The sequence below is a fragment of the Symphalangus syndactylus genome, chromosome 16 (assembly GCF_028878055.3).
Source record: "Symphalangus syndactylus isolate Jambi chromosome 16, NHGRI_mSymSyn1-v2.1_pri, whole genome shotgun sequence".
NCBI lineage: Eukaryota > Metazoa > Chordata > Mammalia > Primates > Hylobatidae > Symphalangus > Symphalangus syndactylus.
Window position 1 is genome coordinate 62,949,587 of NC_072438.2, and position 14,630 is coordinate 62,964,216.

Consider the following 14,630-nt stretch of genomic DNA (forward strand, 5'->3'; position numbering starts at 1 on the left):
ATGAAGAGGGGAGGGGCCGGGTTATCACAGACCTTGAATGCCAGGCTGAGGTGCTTGAACTTTACCCTGAAGCACCGAAGGGTTTTATGCAGAGGAGCAATGTATTCAGATGCGCATTTTAGAGAGGCAGTTTTTGTGGCTGCAAGTTGGACAAAGAGGGACAAAGCTGGACACATGTTGACCAGTAGGGAGACTACTATAACTCTTTAGGGAGAAATCATGGGAATTTTATCTAGGACGAGAAAAGGTCAAGTTCAAGAAATGTTGGGAGAAGTGGAGTTCTTAGTAGTTGAGCAACTGATTGGATGTGGATTATGAGGGAGAGGCAGGAGACAAGGAGGTTTCTGATTTGGATCTTGAGGTGGATGATTGGCCATTAACTGAGCCAGGAAATTTGCAGGTGGGTGAGATTTGCCTTTATAAAGATACTTAATTTAGTTTGGATCATATTGAGCTGAGGCATGTATTAATATAACATAAGTTTTTATTTCTCATTCACCTAGAACCAAATGAGTATCCCTAATTGTCAGGCAGCTCTCTTCTGTGCAGTAATTCAGGGATTGAGATTCCTTCCATCTTATGGCTCCACCATTTTCAACTTGTAGTTTGCAGAAGGTAGAAGAATGTGGAGGATTGTTCTTGCCAGGTTTTTGGTCCAGCCCTGGAAGTAGTATACATCACTTTCACTTTCCATTGTCCAGAACTTATACCATGTGACCAATTGTAACTTCAAGGAAGGCTGGAAAATGTGGCCTAACTATGAGCTCAGGAATAAAGGAACACTTTTGGGAATCAGTTAACAGGATGTGCCACAGGGTGACAGGGACACTTTTGGATATCAAAGTCTGAAACTTGCAGGAAAGACCTTAGCTGGAAATGTGGTTTTAGGACTCATCAGAGACAGGGGCAGTTTATATGATGAAACTAGATGGAGTCACTCTTGGAGAACAAGTAGGCAAGAGCTGAAGACAGAGCTGTTAATTTGGCCAACATATAAAGTGTTCTGGGAAAAAGGATGCTAGGTAGAAAACTGAAAGCCTCAATAGCAGTAGGAGGAACCAGGACCATAGAAGCCCCTAAGTGGAGGGTTTCAAGGAGTGAATGGAAGACACTGTGATATGCAGTAGATAGATATAGGAATGTAGACAGATATATAGTAGACACCATATATACATATATATATATAGTAGATAGTAGATAGATATATAGTAGACACCACAAGGTGTCCACTCAATCAGATGATTAACTATTAGAGACGTGACTGAGTAGAGTTCTCACTTCAAGGGCACAGTCAAGCAGAAACAAGATTTTCTCTCTCCAGGGAATTAGCAGAGAGGAGCCATGGAGAGAGGATGGAGAAACTGGAGCAATGGGGCTAACTGATGACATAGAGCATCCCTGAGAGAACAGGAACAACAGAGCTGATTAAAATAGAATTTTGAGTTTATCAGAATACTGCTCTTTTGACATGCTTTTTTGAAAAGCCCTTATAATGATTGATAACTGATTTTTATTGTAAGTAATTCTGCTAACCTAACAATAGAGAATATAATTATATTTCTCGTTCCATATTAGTTGGTTTACATAATCAATTCACCTGTCCTAGAAAATGCCATTAATCTTTGAAAAGAACTTTTTTTGGTTTTTTAAAAGAAAGTGTAACACAGAAAAGAGAAATATTCTTATGTAACTGTGCTGTAACTTTGCTATACTAAGGCAAATTTTAAGTCTCTTTTTTTTCCTAGAGAAAGGAGTTTATAACCTGTTACTATATGTTTAAATTAATGTTATCTTTCTCAGTTTTCCTCTCTCCTACTCTTTAGCTAGGAGCATGCTTAGAGGACTATTTCTTTTCTAGAGCATTTTTTAATAATGGGGAAGACAGATATAAAGAGGCTTACATTTGGATTGAGGTGGGTACTTAATGTTCTGGTATTTAATATTGAGCAACAAGAGCTAGTTTTATTAATAAATCATTCTACAATGATCTTTCCCTTTGACTTCCAATAGATTCACGCTTTCTACTATGTCATATAGCATTACTTTAAAATGCTTTTAAAATTGTTTCTATATATTATAAATTGTTTCTCACTTAAGACCAGAATATTTAGAGGTAACATCTGGAAATGAGCCATTACTGTTTATGTACTAATGATAAAGGTGATGGCAAGAATGATTTTCAGTGTTTTCCGTACTTTATTTTAAACAGCATTTCACAGAACCATTCAAATGCATTCATTTTTCCTTTTTGTAAAATCCTCAAAACATCACCAAAGATCATGTTTACAACTTGAATTCCTGTTGTTGTTTTTTTCTTTTTTGGAGTACAATGTAATATTTATACTTTGATGCGTTGACTTTTTAATGGTACTGAATTTATAATAGTTTTTCTCTTTCTTTAAAATTCTAGTATTAGAAAATAGGATCAAAGTAGGTGAAATTATTGATTTCAGCTTAAATCTATTTTCTAGAAAAAAGTGGATCATCATATTCATCTTTTATTTCTAATTCCTATCTTGGTGCCTGGTTTATAATAGATTCTGAGTAAATACTTGTGAATTGAGGATACTTCAATCAGTATCTTTAGAAAGGTTGTATAACTGTTGTAATGGAGCATGCGGCATTGCTAGCTCATTTTATTGCAGAATCTTTCCATACTTGCTATCAGGGTCAATCCTTAACAGCAAAAAGATGAGTTGGCTATGAAATGAGCATCCAGCAATCATCTCTCCATTATGCTAGCCAGAACGCATTTCAGAACTAGAGTTGCATCATTTAAGAAATGTATGTTTGCTGATGAGATTTTAAAGAAAGCCATACTTTGTGACATGCTGGCCCAATGCTTGAATCATGCCCAGAAGCTCTTCTTCATTATAGGCCTATTTTCCCCAAGTATCACTTTCCCTCTGTGACTTATTTAAAGGTATATTTTTAGCTCCTTAATCTCCCCGTTTTATCAGCTTCTTGTTCTGTATGTTGAATTAGGATGTTGAATTTTGAGGACGAAGATGAAGGATGGGGGTGGAATCTATATTCCCCTGTTCAGCTATTCCCTTAACTTGTAGTGCTCTCATCTTCTTAAAATTCTTTCCATTCATTCATTCACTCACTCACTCATTTTATTCACTCAGCAATCATGTTGTACCTCTGCAAAATGTCAAGCAGTGTGTTGGACATCTGGATAGAAAGGTGAATTACTCTGCCTAGCACAGCATCTGACATAGTCACCTCACTCAGGGAGCAGTAGTAAAATGTCCCCTTAAGAGCCTTGCTCAGATCCCCTTCTGTTGTGCAGCTGTAACAGTTCTAATTTGACACTGAATTCTCACCCTTCCATATAATTTGGGCACCACTTTAATATATTAGTCAGACTGGCTTCTGTAACAAATAAGCCCTTCAGTTTGAGTGGCTTAGCACCCTGTGCACTTATTTTTTTACTCATATTGAATGGTGCAATGTAGTTCCAAAGAAGTGGGCTGTGCAACAGATGGTCCTTTAAGTACCAAGGCTGAAGGAAACTCAGCCATCTTCCAAAGTCGCTTTGGATGTCAGCGTCCAGATTGCAGAATGTGAAAAAACATGAACTGCATGAAAGAGATTTTTGTAGGCCAGAGCTGAAAGTCATAGATATCACCTCCATTTTTTCCATTGTCTGGAACTCAGGCACATGGCCACCCCTAACTGGAATAGAGATCTGGGAGATGCAAGTAGTGGGGACCCAGAAGAATGCCTACCTAAGCTGGAGTGAAGGATGATGATGCATTTCCCGCTTATGTCAGGGAGTATGCCTTGTATAACCCTGTTTTGTTTTCCTCCTGGTATAAATAGAACGCCTTTTCTTCTTTTTAGTAATTGACTGTTTCAGAAATCCTTTGGGAATTGAAATGGAGGGAAACATTTTATTTTCTGTTTCCAATACAGTGAACACACTAAAAGCAGAAAAACCGGATATTTGAAGGTTTTCCTGTAACCTACTAGAAATGCTATAAGAAGATACTGCTCTTATCTTTCACAGTATTGCTCTTACCACCTGATGGGCTACTTTTGTGAATCCCCTCAGTTGTGAATCTCCCTGAGCTACTTCCTTCCCTGCCTGCTTTCCCAGCCACAGTCAGCAGTTGCATCCTCAGTGTTATACCTTTGTTGGTTTAATTCATTCATCCACTCACTCATCCAAATATTTATAATGGAGAGAAGAAGAGAAAGAGGGAAGGGAGGGAAAGAGAACAGTTGAAATTCACTGTGATAGCATTACATACTGAATAGCACAAAGGCTTAGGGAAAAGACACTTATCTCTACTTTGTGATAGGAGAGAGGTGAAAATGTTCCTTTTAGAGGAAGGAAGTGTAGTCTGAGTCTTTTAGTATTCATGGATACTTTTCGTTCCATAGGCAACAAACTTTTCCAGGAGAAGAACCTTGTTTTGATCTGACTCTAGCACCCTAGTATACAGCCACACTTAATACTAGACATTCAGTAAGTTGAATTGATTGAAGATAAGTGAATACATTTATAAACTCTATTTATTACACGTTTGCATACATCATCTTATACAGTGCTCACCACAGCTCTGTGGTAGGACAGATATTCTTATTCATGGTGTATAGATAATGAACACAAATTCAGAGAGATTTGGTGTTTTGCCATTGACTCATAGTATAACAGGCTAGATCTCAGGTGTTCTGCATCTAATCTTGTGCATTTTTCACTCTTGGAAACAAGCATTACATTTAAGAATCAAAATAGTGCTTTAAAGGTTGTAACATGTGCTTTGGGAATGAGACATCAAGCCAGCTGAATCTCTTTGAGTGAAGGCTATTCACTTATATTGAGTCAAGAGTGTTTTTAACAAAAACAGATATGCTTGGTCTACCATGTCTTATAGTGTGTTATATTCTTGCCAGCACAGTGGTTTGTACCCTGCAGGGCCTCTGTACATATTTGTAAACTAATTGACAGTAATTTAAAATATATAAATCAGATTCATCTAAATTGGGCAGGCTTCCTTCTTGTTAGAGGCTGCCGTAAGTTTTTACCTATGTAACCATTGTGTCACAGGGGACAGAATTTGCCTATGGTATATTCTAATTCAGGGACTTTTTTTTAATTCAAGGAGTTATTAACTCTCTAGCTTGGTTTCTGGTTTTCTTTGGCTGCTGCCTTTTCATTCTTCCAGCGCTCGCCCCCTCAGTCTGCCAAGGACACTATGTATAGAAACTGAGACTGCCTGGATGTTCTTACCATAGCAGATTGACACATTTTATCATAGGGTTGCTTTACTGTCTTGTTGCTCTACAAATCTCAAACTTTCTCATTAGAGTTTGATAGGCATTGATTGCTTCCATCTCTGACTTATTTATATTTTGTACCATATCAGTGTTCTCTACAGAAATATTATGACCAACTTAATAAATTGGCCCCCAGTTTATTAGGGTTGCAGCTAAGAATGAAGTCATTGCTTATAGAAGTTTAAAAGTGTGCATTTCCACATTATGTTCTGCTTCAAACGGTCTGAAACCAGGCTCATTTTGTACTCTGCACTTCTCTCCCCTGCCACCCTCATCCTTTGCACCCCAGCTGTTGCCAGCTGCCATCTGTCTTATTTACTGACAGACTCCAAACCACAAAAAATGTGGTGGTGACTACTTCTGTTCTTCATACTGCTCATCTAATTCATGTTCATGTTCTGTTTCATTGACCTGTAAAATGTCTCCGAAATCATGGAATTCGAGACCGTGTTTTAAGGCCATGTTGAGTGCATGTCTTGATCTCCTTATAGCTCTAACATTATCAGAAAGGAGCTAAGAGCCCTCTAAGACTTTACTGGCAAATCAGCAAGAGGACTTAGGCTAAAAAATAAATAAAATTTTAAGGAGGTTTCAGTTCAAAGACATTTCTCTTCAATATACTTGAGTAAGAATCATTTTATCATCTCTGGAAACACTTGCTTTTTCCAGAACTCTGTAACCAGGAGACAGAATAGATGGATGGACTTTTTCAGAGCATGTGGTACATAGAAGGTGGTTGGTAAAAGTATAATGAATGAAGGGATGGCCAGATGATCAAAAATAGAATGATAATGGTGAAATGATCCTGAACTCTGTTTCTGTGTTCTGTTTTTGCTTAGCAAGAATGTTTTTCATTTTATTTTTCTAAGAGCAAGATAAATGCCAAGTGTTAGAAAGACAGAGCCACCTCTCATATTAGCCATTACTAGAAAAACACCATTAATGCCTCAGCCTACTACTACATAATGGAATTTTAATCTGCAGGAAATCCAAGAGTACTTTAGAAAGTGCCCTTAATTGAAGACTCAGTAGAGTTGATTGTGTTTAAAAAGAAAGAAGTGGATGTCAGGGGTGTTTGGATTTCAATCTGATACTGTAATAATAGTAATGTCCCAGAATTCTGGAAAGGTTTTTAATTTTTTTTAATCCACTGATTGTCTTATTGCTAAAATGTCAAGAAAATCATATTAGCCACACCTAATAAAAGTGCTGTAATGTTTATCCTGGACTTTATCCTTCAACCACAGAATAATAGAATGACAGAATATTAGGTTATAGAACTTCAAGCACCAAGCAATGAAGGACAATGAGTTTTAATGATTCTAGTAGCTTATTTTTGCAAGTTAATTTTGTTCTGGCACATACAAAAGAAGTGAAAGATACAGAGCTATTTATTTTTTGTTTTACAGGGGAAGATGGTGAAAGGAATGGGAGGTGCTATGGATTTAGTGTCCAGTGCCAAAACCAAAGTGGTGGTCACCATGGAGCATTCTGCAAAGGTAACATGTACTGTGCTCCCCAAATACTGCTTTTGGAAATTTACAATACATCAAAACCCAGTGTGCCACCAGGTCACCTAACTGTGGATTTTATTTTCTGTGGCTCATTCAAGGTGATAGCATTTACATTTGAGAGAGAAAGATGACAAAAACAGTTATTATTTAGCTAAATGGTTGTTTAACTTTGAGTGAAACCAAACATCAGCATGTTCTTCATATATTTGTCCTGCATACATATTAAAAGTAAAAGCTTTATGCATACATATTAAAAGTAAAAGCTTTAATATCTCCAAAGGAAGTGAAAAGATGTCTGTATGGATGTATTGATTCAGGTTTTAAGATGATTATAGTGGTTGCTATCTGTGCGTGAAATGAAAAGCCACGGCAGAACATACATCTTAACAACAGCTGTTTTCAAATGGACCATATGGCCTTCAAAGCTATGAGGTGCCGTATCCAGAAGATGTTACAAAATAATGGACTAGGTGATAGCTCTGAAAGCTATTATACTTTCATTTTGATAAATCATTAAATATTTGAGTGCCTGTTACATGCTAGGCATGCTAGGATGTGTCAGTGACCAAAACTGGACAAAAATTACTGATCTCATGAAGCTTACATTCAGTCTTTTTCCTCTTCCTTCACATTGCCATAATAATAGCTACCATTTTTAGTGTTTACTGTGTGCCAAGAATACACCAAGCTCTGTGTACGTGTATGAGCCCATGAACTTGATATGTGTTCTTAGTATGTCCAGAAACAGAGCTTTAGAGAGGTTAAGTAACTTGCCTGAAGTTCTATTAGAACTAGTAGAACTCTGACTAGACCTGGTGTCTCTGATTCCAAAGCCCAGTTGTCTCACCAAGGAACTAACAGTGTAAGTTTCTTCCTTGTTCCTAACTCAGTGTCTTTGGACGAACTGAGCTTAATTGCCTTCCTAACCTGAATCCATTGGCTTCTACTGATTTGAAAAGTTGATACTGAATGCTTTCTTCATCTTCTTTGCCTTCTCTTCATCCTCCTTTATTCTTTATCATTCTTAGTTTTAAAATAAAATCTACCTCTTCTCACTTTGAGACCTGCTAATCTGAGTGGAAATGACGATTCATTTGCCCTCTTTTTGTTTAGTGATGCAGCATTATGTTAAAGCACGGAACTAGAAGATTCACATCCCACCCGCTTCCCCTGGGGAAGTTTGGTTACAGAGAAATGTATGCCACAAGATGATTTTGTTGTGAAAACAGCTATAAATATGTGTTATCATAAATTGTTTAATAAACAGTGGGAGGTGAGCAGTGGTGCATAAATATGGAATAATAGAAATGGTACCAGCACAGGTGAATTCTGAGAATGCCTTGCAAAGCATCCAAAATACTTCATTTCAGAGGCAAGAGGATGCCAAGCATGCAAATCAAATCCAAATCTTTTCTGGAAAATAATGTCTATTTGGAAAAAACTCTTTCAGACATTCTTTTTGTTGTTAACCTTAATATTGACACGCGAAGGCACTGAAGTTCAACTTATTTTAGTTTATTTTTGTGTATTCGTTTTCAAAACATTAGGCCTATATTTTGAAAATTCTTTTCTTTCCCCCAAGTCCTTTCTTTCTCCTCAGCTGGAATTTCTGATAGAGGAAAATAAATGATGCCACCAACTTCAGACTAGAAATATCTTATTAAAGCTTTCCACAGAAGAAAGATCATATTTTTTACCTCTTTCCTTCTCTCAGTGGGGAAATTAGCATTGAGTTTTAGAACAGAATTGGAATGCGGTATTTTTCCATAGATAGTTTCATTTCAACAAACCAATAGAACAATGTACTTCTGATTAAAATAATAGTAATGATTTATTCACAGTTAACAGTTAACCTTTGCAAAATAATCAGCAGTTTCTCTTCTCACCACCCTCACATTTTACTTGTGGCTTCGAATATGTAGCTGCTACTATTTTGTTCACCTGGACTCATGGTTACTGGCCCAGCTCAAGGGAAGACAGGGAACCTGCTATTTCTTTTTTGCATCTTTTGCTCTGGTTAAAAGTTGAGAGGAGCTGGAAAAGAAGTAGAGAAGAGAGTTTTTTCACTCCTGGTAACCTCTCCAGTTAAGAATCTGTCTTTTAGACATGCCAGGTAACTTCTGCTGCCTTATGATTAAGTGAACAGCCTAGGGGAGCAATCTCTAGAGTTTTGTAAGACATGGGAGTAAAGTTTGCAAAGAAGGATTAAAACCTGAGAAATATAGTCTTGTATTCTTGTGCTGCTGTTTTGCTGTTTTTTTCTTTTTTCTGTAAGTGGATGGAGCTATTAACTGGTTTTCGGGTAGGGCTACCTTTTTCCTTATCTATAGGGTTACAGTTAATTTACAGGTTGTTTATAAATACAGCATTGCTTGACTTTGTAAAAATGTGTTTTTTTTGTTGTTGTTTTAATAAGACAAAGGAAACTCTTGCAACCAGTTACTGCCTTTAGTTCAGACTCCAGCAGCTCCTAAAATGTGAGACCTGGCTACCTACGGGTGCTGCTCTGGAGTAACACCTGCCCTCAGACTACCTCTGCAACGTATGTCAGGCACATGGGTCAGACTGGCATTGTAACTTGATTTTCATTTAAGCCTAGACATCAGAGTTACAGGCAAAGCTTTGAAGTAGGCAAAGTTTTTTTTAGTGTCCAGCCACCTTTCTTCTTAAGCTTCTTTTTCATTTCTAGGTATATCTTATCTTCTGCCCTTTAAAAATGGGAAGAAAGGAAAGGAGTAACAATCTGAGTCCTTACCAGGTGGAGGTGCTGTGCTTGGCACTGCATATGCTTAATCTCATTGATCCTCTGAAGTAAAGTTGAGATATGGGTATTAAGAAGCTTATCCAGTAAAGTGACAGAGCTCGAGTTTGATTCAGTGTGGTGCAGCCTGTGTTCACACTGCACCATGCCACATCTTCACAAAAGCTACCTCTGCACCAGCGTCCCACCCACATCTGCCCTTTCAGGAAGCTTCAGGGTTTTTTTTTTTTTTTTTTTTTCATTTTCCCTGGACAAAGCTCTCTTTGCTAGGTGAGACTTACATCAGCAATATGTTTAAAAGAAAATAATCCAAAAATCTAATTATATCTTCTAGTACCTATCTCCATTTGTTCGTTTTTGCATTAGATCCTCCCTGTTTTATCTGGGCACACAGATAAACCCAGTGATTGGCTACATTTCCTAGCCTTCCTGTGCATAGATACATCCATGCTACCAAGTTTGGGTCAGTGGGATTTGAGTATTTATGATGTATGTAATTTCTGAGGTATGTCTTTAAAGTTAAAGCCAATTGCATTAGATTTTCTATGCCCCCACTGTCTGATAAAGGCCTTGACTGCAGCAGCAGCCTTGGGTACAAACCTGTAAACCATGTGCTGTGGGTTGCAGAGCTGCCTCCGCCACTTGTATCCATAGATAGATTCCCCATTCCTTCCTTTATGGGTTCCCTCCAGAACTCTTTTTTTTTAATTTTATTATTATTATACTTTAAGTTTTAGGGTACATGTGCATAATGTGCAGGTTTGTTACATATGTATACATGTGCCATGTTGGTGTGCTGCACCCATTAACTCGTCATTTAGTATTAGGTATATCTCCTAATTCTATCCCTCCCCCCTCCTTCCACCCCACAACAGTCCCCAGAGTGTGATGTTCCCCTTCCTGTGTCCATGTGTTCTCATTGTTCAATTCCCACCTATGAGTGAGAACATGCGGTGTTTGGTTTTTTGTCCTTACTATAGTTTACTGAGAATGATGGTTTCCAGTTTCATCCCTGTCCCTACAAGGACATGAACTCATCATTTTTTATGGCTGCATAGTATTCCATGGTGTATATGTGCCACATTTTCTTAATCCAGTCTATAGTTGTTGGACATTTGGGTTGGTTCCAAGTCTTTGCTATTGTGAATAGTGCTGCAATGAACTCAAACAAATTTACAAGAAAAAAACAAACAACCCCATCAAAAAGTGGGCAAAGGACATGAACAGACACTTCTCAAAAGAAGACATTTATGCAGCCAAAAAACACATGAAAAAATGCTCATCATCACTGGCCATCAGAGAAACGCAAATCAAAACCACAATGAGATACCATCTCCCTCCAGAACTCTTTATAATGCCCTCTGCTCTGCAGCCTTCTAAGGTGCCATCTGAATCTTTGGTACCAACTACTATTTTTCACTCAGTGGCTCCTTAATCATTTTTCCACACTAGAATCTTCTGATGAGCCATAGAACTATATTTCTAACTTCTTATTACACAACTCCACCTGGTTGTTCCACAGCCACCTCATCTGCAACAAATTTTGCCAACCAAATCATCATTCCTTCTAAATATGTTCTGCTGATTTGGCCCAACTAGAGAAGTGATGATCTCCCAGCTATCATTTGGCAGGGCATCCATGGTCCCTCTCTGCCCCTACCCCTACGTACACCAAGCACTATAAATATTGCATCAGTGTGACTCTTGCAGTCTGCTCACCACTATATATTTCTACTCTGTTTATCCCTGTTAAGGCCTTCTTTACATCTGCACAGATCACTATTGCAGCATTCCAAAGGTCCCTGACTGCCGACTGCCCCTACATCCCGGTAATCAAGCACACGACTACCAGACTGACTAGTCTAAAACTAAAGCTAGATGGACTTGTTGCTATTTAAAATCTGTAAACATAGGCAACACTGCTTGGTTCTGCTTAGCCCATCTGCCTTTGCAATTCGCTCCCCAGCAGCCTATCTTATCCTTGCCCGCAGAACTTAAGGTCTACTAAGATCTACAGAAAGGCATCATGGTGTTTCCCACTCTTAAGTGTTTGTACATTCAGTGCCCACTCCCTCTTTATCTGGCTTATTCCTACCTCTGTAAAATCATAGATGAATGAGCCAATGTTTTATGAATTTGCTGGTTTAGTTCCTTCTGTCCTCTAGACATTGTGAATGACCAAAGGAATATTCTTTGATGTTTTGTCTTGAATTTTGGTAAAATTACCTTATGAGTATGTTAATTTACTTGTTTAATCAGACATAAAATATTTACTGAGGACCTGATATGTACAAAGTACTATCATAGGCTCTGTTGAAATAAAAAAAGAGATATGGTCCTTCAGGCAGCCCAGTCTTATGGGGGCAGAGTCATGGAAATCAGTACTTAAGATGAAAGGTGAGCAAAGCAGAGCCTGCAGAACCCGGCATCTTAGTCCCAGTTCCATTGTTGGGGAGAAACAAAGAGGCTTCCCATGGGATATATGGAGTATTTGCAGGAGATCTGAGGGATGGGGCAGCTTGACAGGGATTAAATGTTGCAGGAAATAAAAGAATAGACACTGGTGTGCGGGAGGATGGTGCATGTTAAGAGATTTATAATTAGGTCCCTCTTGTCAGAGAACAAAGGGAGAAAGGTTGCGTGGGAAAAAATATACTCACACTTAAACACACACAGTGGCCAGAGTGATTTTTTTTTTGCCAAAATGTAAGTGGGATCATGCTACTTCTTTGTCGGCTCAAAAACCCTCAATGGCAGCTCAAAAACCCTCAATGACTTCCCATCTCACTTAGATTCAAGTCCAGAGTCCTTACTATTGTCTCCAAGACTTCCATGGTTTGTAGACTCCCCCTGCTTTGCCACCCCAACTGCCTCTCTGAATCTGTTATCTCTCTTGCCCACTTAACTTCACCCTCACCCACTTCCTGAAAGTTTCTAGAACATCATAAGAATATCTTGCCTTGGGACCTTTGCATTTGTTATTCTTTATGCCTAGAATGTTTCTTCCCAGCTATCCACATGGCTCACTCCCTCACTTCACTCAGACTCAAAATACCAGAGAAGCTTTCTTTGACTACCTTATTATATACAACAGAAGTCTCCCGTCTTCAGATGATCCTTCCTCCCCCTTCTTCAGCAGAATGCAAACTCCATGAAGACAGGGGCTCTGTTATAAGCACCGAGTAGAACAGAGCCTTATGTACATCATGGCTCAATACATACTTGTTGAATTAATTTTTCAAGTAATCCACTTTGAACATATAGGAAGCACTTCTAACTTTTCCAAGTTGTTACATGCTTCTGTCTCCATTTTATCATTATAACCCTCTCATGGTTCTTGATATTTTCTTTCTAGAGGCAGAATTTCATAGAGCTTAAGTAGCCCAAAAAGATAAAAAGTAAAACCAAGCCCAGAGTCCATGCATTCTGCCTCTGGGCTTCCTTTTCCTTTTGTTAAGCTTTTCTGCTGGCAAGCACCATTACCACTAACAACATGAAGAATCTGTTTTGTTCTCAATATCATGTATGGGAAACATGTTCCTAAGTATAACTTTCAGACCAGAAAAGCAAAGGAATTCAGTTACCGTTGTCATTTAATGGCAACAAACAAAGCTTGGTTTCTTAATTTTGGAGACAAAATGAGAGCTCTATTCCTAAAACAGGTTTAGATTTTTGTATTACAGTAGGAGGTCTGGATTCTGAAGGGATAAAAAGAATAATTGTTATGAAGTTGAGAATAAACCTTGTGAATAAAAGAATAAACCTTGTGTTTTTTAGTTTGGATTACTTTAAGCTTATTAGTGTTAAAAAGTACACTCTTAGGCCGGGCGCGGTGGCTCACGCTTGTAATCCCAGCACTTTGGGAGGCCGAGGCGGGCGGATCATGAGGTCAGGAGATCGAGACCACGGTGAAACCCCATCTCTACTAAAAATACAAAAAATTAGCCGGGCGCGGTGGCGGGCGCCTGTAGTCCCAGCTACTTGGAGAGGCTGAGGCAGGAGAATGGCGTGAACCCGGGAGGCGGAGCTTGCAGTGAGCCGAGATCCCGCCACTGCACTCCAGCCTGGGTGACAGAGCAAGACTCCGTCTCAAAAAAAAAAAAAAAAAAAAGTATACTCTTATATAGCTTCACTCACTCTCTCCTGGCTTGTGCTGCCTTTGTCATATAAACTGTAGCGATCTTTGTAGTCATCTGCCCATCAGAACATATTTATAATTGTTGTTTTATGCAACTGTGTTTACAGTCTTGTAAAGGAAATGTTATATTTATGTATGTACCTTTATGTGTAGCAATATTCGCTTTTAGGTGACCTTTTATATTTACCTTTCCTGTTGTTTTTATTTCTTCACCTTGATTCAAATTATAGTCAAGTATCTTTTTCATTTCAGCCTTTAATCTGTGTCTATAGCACAGGTCTCATATAGAACTGAAAGGTATCTTATCTTGACTTCACTTTTTGTGGAGAAGAATTGTAAAAGGTAAATAGAGTTTATTAATCCTGTTTATTTTGGATGAAATGTGTTATCAAAAGCCAACAAATATGAAGGCTTGTTAAGGAAAACCCTTTCTTGGGAGACATCCTTCAGATAATTTTCAGCAACATTGAAAAGTAGCTCAAAATGAAAGTATTCTTTTGTTAGGAGAATTCATAATTAATAAGAGTTTCAGCTAGCTTAATTTTTTTCTCATTTATAAAAGCTTATAATTCTTTCCTAGCTTCAATTAGAATGTATAGTAGCCGGGTTCTGTTTGGGGAAAAAAATTCACCTTTAAAAAATATAAATCCTTACATGGTTTTGCCTTTCTATTTCTCCTTTATGATAGAAATGCCTGCAAAAACATTATAAAATGGGAGAAAAAAAAGCAGAACACAGTCCAGCAACTAGTAAAGCTCTTTAAAATGTGTTACAGAATTTAATTAAGCTTATCACTTTAAATTCTATAGCTTTGCATTTATGTGCACAAGTCTCCACATTTTCTAAAATAAAAAGGAAAACTAATGCTAACAGAGGCTTTCTAAGGTACCACAACACTTCATGAATGAAAAGAGAAAGTAATTCCTGC

General features: G+C 38.1%; 1 protein-coding gene across 7 annotated transcripts in view; it reads left to right on the forward strand.

Annotated features, from left to right (window-relative positions):
* OXCT1 (3-oxoacid CoA-transferase 1) overlaps positions 1 to 14,630 on the forward strand; it is a 154,580-nt gene that overhangs the window by 114,999 nt on the left and 24,951 nt on the right. For 6 of the 7 annotated variants that reach the window (XM_063619531.1, XM_055246754.2, XM_055246755.2 and 3 more), the window contains one exon: positions 6,699 to 6,788. The exons of the other annotated variant lie outside the window; for it this stretch is intronic. In XM_063619531.1, coding sequence (XP_063475601.1) covers positions 6,699 to 6,788 — 90 coding nt within the window. The remainder of the gene's footprint in view (positions 1 to 6,698; positions 6,789 to 14,630) is intronic. 7 annotated transcript variants of the gene reach the window in all.